Source organism: Syzygium oleosum, unplaced genomic scaffold, assembly GCF_021117445.2.
Source record: "Syzygium oleosum isolate NSW1041296 unplaced genomic scaffold, Sole_v2.1 Sole_v2.05, whole genome shotgun sequence".
NCBI lineage: Eukaryota > Viridiplantae > Streptophyta > Magnoliopsida > Myrtales > Myrtaceae > Syzygium > Syzygium oleosum.
In genome coordinates, this window is record NW_026607489.1 from 4,260,028 (window position 1) to 4,265,510 (window position 5,483).

General features: G+C 43.7%; 1 protein-coding gene across 1 annotated transcript; it reads left to right on the top strand.

Moving 5' to 3' along the window:
- The first annotated feature begins 432 nt into the window (after nt 1-432).
- Nucleotides 433-5,203, top strand: LOC115685664 (metal transporter Nramp2-like). The gene is made up of 4 exons (XM_056311848.1): nt 433-1,262; nt 2,639-2,775; nt 2,879-3,531; nt 4,516-5,203. Exons 1-4 carry the CDS (start codon nt 586-588, stop codon nt 4,726-4,728), a joined length of 1,680 nt encoding a protein of 559 aa, XP_056167823.1. The 5' UTR covers nt 433-585; the 3' UTR covers nt 4,729-5,203.
- Nucleotides 5,204-5,483: the final 280 nt, after the last annotated feature.

Genomic DNA, 5,483 nt, shown 5'->3' on the forward strand with positions numbered 1-5,483 from the left:
CTGGCCACAGGTGCAAAGAAAAGGGTAATAAGAAAATAAGAAGGGAAAAGAAAAAAATATTAAAAAAATGTCAACGTCAGTGTTGATCGTGCCATGTAGGACGGCCAGTATCCACTTAAATGAATTACATTGATAAATCATTTTAGTCTAAGACTAAAAACGTATAGGTATAATAAATTTAGGATTTTCTTGATAATCTCCCTCATTGTCCCGTACTTAGAAGTTTGGGACCTTAACATGGGACCTTTGAGGCCTTATTTGAACTTCTTTTTTTTATGCATTGGGCCGCATGGGTCCCATCAGGCACAGGGCCAGATCATGCCGGGCCCGTGAACAAAAAATGCAGCGCGTCCAATCGCTCCCCCCTGCGGTGATCCTCCGCCGCGACGCTCCTTCAGCACAATCACCGCCGCCACCTCCGCTGTAATTAAGTAAAAGCTCCGGTCACCGTCAATCCCGCTACTTTCACGGCACAACAGGAGCGCTGAAATCACTCTTCTTCTTCTCCCTCTTTTTTTGGGTTTTTCCTTGGCCCGTCAGCAAAAGAAAGGAATACCCAACACGTCCCCGCATGTTTTTTTCCGCATGCAAACCCGAAAACTTCGCCGATCCCACGACTCGCCGGCGATGCCTTCTCCGACAGCCCAGCCCGACCCCCAAGAACACCACCATCACAAGCACCGCGGAGACGACGAGGAGAACCGTCTCTTGCCCTCCGAGCCCCTCCACTCACCTCCCTCTCCGTCGTCGCCGCCGTCGTCCGACGATGACCGTGAGTGCGAGTTCGAACCCGAGTCCGCGTTCACGACCCGGGACAAGGTCCGGGTCTTCGACGTCGGCGCCGCCGTCCCCGCCGGGTCCGACGTCGCGCCACCCTTCTCGTGGAAGAAGCTCTGGCTCTTCACCGGCCCGGGTTTCCTGATGAGCATCGCGTTCTTGGACCCGGGGAACCTGGAGGGAGATCTCCAGGCCGGCGCGATCGCCGGGTACTCGCTGCTCTGGCTGCTGATGTGGGCGACGGTGATGGGGCTCTTGCTGCAGATGCTGTCGGCCCGGGTCGGCGTCGTGACGGGCCGGCACCTGGCGGAGCTGTGCAGGGAGGAGTACCCGAATTGGACGCGGCTGGTGCTGTGGGTCATGGCCGAGGTCACCCTCGTCGCTGCGGATATTCAGGAGGTGATTGGGAGCGCTATCGGGATCCAGGTGCTCAGCCGTGGGGTGTTGCCTCTCTGGGCCGGTGTCATCATCACTGCGTCAGATTGGTAGGTGACGATTGATCGTGAGTTGTTTTCCCCCCAGGTTCAAATTCTAAGTATATTAAGATTGGTTTAGAAAGTGACAGTGATAAAGTCAACATTTAAACAATCGAGCCAAATGCAGAGTTCACTAAGTTCTGCCCCGAGAATTTATCTGTTATTCTCAGAAGAACAGTATTAGTTTATTTAGCATTAGTCTTACCTAATATTATATTATAGCTGACTTAATAGACAAACCAATCACAGTGCTTACTAGCCTTAGAAAATATTTACAAGTAATCCTCATCAGCATGCGCATCACAATTGTTATGAGTTATCTCGAAGCAACATCAACATGTGTATCTCTGATATTGTTTGGACCCTGCAAGTGGAAGCATTAGTTTATTCCCAGAGATCACTGTTCTTGTATTTCTCTTGTGTGCAATTGGAACCTTGCAGCTTCGGGTTTACCATTGTGGTATTCGTCAACTTATGAAAAACTTTTGACGGTAGGAGGAAACTTGATCATTCCATAGTTTGTCCCTTGATGCTACTGGAGCTTGTTTGCTGCCCTTGCTGCAGCTTAGACAGGCAGTCTGAGGTCTATGCTTCTTTGATAGAATTGATCGGCATGTCTGAGGGTAACCATCATACTGGTTTAGGGTAGTGACAAAAAAGAACTCTCTGAATTGCATCCCATGTTTTGCAACTCGGACGTTGAAATGGAGCTTAATTCACAGTGAAGAAAAATGTTTGAATGTGTTATTATTAATAGCAGTATATGTTTCGGAGTTGATTAACTTATTAAATGACGAAAAGTTTGAAGAGTTTGTCAAGATCATTAATTTCTCACTGTGACAGAGAAATGGTAGTGCGTGCTAGGTCGCATTGAGGCGAATGGGGTTTGGCTTACTCTATGATGGGGAACACATTTTTCACATGCATTAAGAACCAAAATGGAAGGTGCCCTCACCACAACTTTTTTACACCTAGGACCCTGATACAGGGAAAAGGAGACGAGATCTTTACATGTGCTGACAGATAGATTTATTTTGTATATAGTCGTAGTTATGTTGGTATTAATATATGAATTCCACTTCATAGCTATATGTGCTGCAGCATGAACAGTTTCTCATGTCTTTACCTCGTTGTTGGCAATAAAATGTCCTAGAGATGCAGGTGAACTTTGAGACCTTGCCAACAGGCGGTTATTCTTCATTTGCAGTCTTTCTAAGCATTGGATGTACTGTACTCTCAATCTGGATTGTCATCATAACAATTACTTATTCATGCTTATGTCCTTTCCTTATGATAATTGCCAACTTTGCACACTTCTCTCTTACTGCATAAATTTATATTATCTGGTATGCACCGATAATTAACTGATTTCCCTTTATGACTAGTTTCATGTTTTTATTCCTTGAGAACTACGGAGTGAGGAAATTAGAAGCTGTTTTTGCAGTTCTCATATCAACAATGGCCTTAACCTTCGCCTGCATGTTTGTGGAGACAAAACCCAGTGGAAAAGAGCTTTTAACTGGTAAGGGACTTTTCTTGTTGCTTTGCTTGTGCGTTCATTTTAGCATCCACAAGATGCTATAGATGCAATTACTAGCTACCCGGGGCTCAGATCCTTTCTGCAGGTCTTCTCCTTCCAAGACTTAGCTCAAAGACAATTAGGCAAGCCGTGGGAGTGGTGGGTTGTGTTATAACCCCTCACAATGTGTTCTTGCACTCTGCCTTGGTGCAGTCGAGAAATATTGATCACCAGAACAAAGGCCGGGTCCAGGAGGCACTGAATTACTACTCCATCGAGTCGTCGGCTGCCCTTTCAGTCATGTTTGTCATAAATTTGCTTGTGACATCTGTTTTTGCCAAGGGATTCTATGGTACGGAAAAAGCCAAGACCATTGGGCTTGTGAATGCTGGGCATTATCTTCAGGAGAAGTATGGGGGAGGGTTCTTTCCGATACTTTATATATGGGGTATCGGTTTGCTAGCAGCTGGACAGAGTAGTACGATAACTGGCACCTATGCTGGGCAGTTCATCATGGAAGGTTTTCTCAACCTGCGTCTTAAGAAATGGCTTCGAGCAACTATCTCGAGGAGCCTTGCCATCGTGCCCACAATAATTGTGGCTATTGTCTTCAACACGTCTGAAGCTTCCCTGGACATTTTAAATGAATGGCTTAATGTGCTTCAGTGTATACAAATTCCTTTTGCGCTGATACCTCTTCTCACTATGGTATCCCAGGAGCATCTAATGGGTTCCTTCAAAATTGGTCCACTGCTTGAGGTGATTTCCTTTTACTCATATTTGGTTACAATATATTCTCAATGTGCTCTTGCAGTTCTCTTGGATCCAATTACTTTTGGTAATTGTTCTGAAATCACCATACGTGCTTCTTTTTAGATGTTATCCTTTAGGTGAACAACTTGGATTGACATTGTGTTGTGCCGGTGCCCAAATTTTGAGTTCATGCTAGCTTTTCATATGAGATGATGGCTTGGAGAAAGCTAGAGATGGAGGGTTAATTAGTGAGAATTGTTCAAGCTGCAATAATCCCCTTAGCCACTTGGAATTGCAGTAAATTTGACAAGTTTAGAGGGTTCCAAAAAAAGGAAAGTTGCACGTCTGTTGAAGGAATTAATCAGTGAGCACTTGCAAAATTGGCAATAAATGAAGCAATTAAAGGTTAAATAGAAATAAGGGGTGCTGAGACTTAAATGTTGATATGATCAAAATACAAGTCAATTTTTCCTGTCTAATCATTCTCTGCCTGTAGTGTACTTTCTTATTATGGCCAACTTCCTTTTTACGGCATAAGGTAGAGGAAGGATGGTGAGTCTTGAGAGATGGTAGAGGAAGGCTCGTGAGTCTTGAGACTCAGGTCTAGTCCTAGCGAAGCGAAATAGCGGCTCTTATCAACTGGACCAATCGTACTTTGCCTCATCTTTTATATCTTGCTCTACTTACCGGACAACTGTAATTTGCATCTGAAGCACGAACTGCTCAAAGGAAAGTAGAGCAACCATGTTTGACTATCCAAACACTTGACTAATGTTTGTTGTTGAATTCTGTTGTTCTTTGTTTTTATCATCTTTCTTTTTGGCTTTGCACTTTTGTGCACATCTTACTCGTCACCACCTTATTTTGGGTCCAAATTTCGCCAAACTCTTTGCAGTATGTACTTAAGGATTATTAGACTAGACATGATCTACTTGTTACAGCTGATGCTCACCTGATGATTGACTTGTTACTTGTTTATCGGTTTTCTAGAGGGTGGCCTGGACTGTGGCTGCAATTTTGATAATGATCAACGGCTATCTGTTGGTGGATTTTATAACTTCTGAAGTGAAGGGGCTGTTCATCGGTTTCATGGTTTGCATCAGCACGGCAGCCTATATATCCTTCATCATATATCTCCTCTTGTTTGGTCGCATAATTTCTTCTGCTTGGCTCAGCACAAATTTTTCTCGCATCGGACTTTGAATCTACAGAAGTTTCCACTCGCAAGAACCATCAGAGAAAAATTGTGCCCGTAGACCTTGATTGGAATGTCACTTGAATATGGTCAATGCAATTTGTTCATATTAGGAGCGGCAATCTCTAACTTTTTGTGAGGAGCCAAGAGGGAAACGAACCAAAGTAACCTAAAGAACTGCGTACCCAGCTGTTGAGAAGCATAGTGAACTCGCTCCAATCAAGGTTCCCGCACCTCATATGGTATATTGCTTTTATTCCTTTATTCCCACCTTTTCTCTTTAGAAAGCAATACGTAGCAAATGGGACAGAACATATATTTGGAAGTCTTCTGGCTGAGAGAAATTGAAGAAACACAATAAGATTGTCTATCAGAGTATATAGAAGAGTAGAGAGGATGATGAAAGAGGTCCACCCAACCAATGCGATTGGAATACTGGGAATTTATTTTGTTAAGCCCAGGGTTGCTAAGAATATGAAGTCATATTATCAAGTGATGCAGCAAATACTAGTTGATAAGTTGTATGTCAAACGCTGGACTAGAACGCATATCATGTTGTTTTCAAATTATATGGTAAACCCGTCTTTGCGCCCTTGGCACTATATGATTTCGAGATCATGTGGGTCATGCACATTTGATGAAAGTCGATAGATAAATTTAGGTTTTACTTCCGTCTTGTCATGAAAGTAACAAATGCGTTTTGCAGTTTGTAGGTACTGTTGAAGTTCCTTGAAAATTGGCAGATGAAGGGCATAATCTTAGG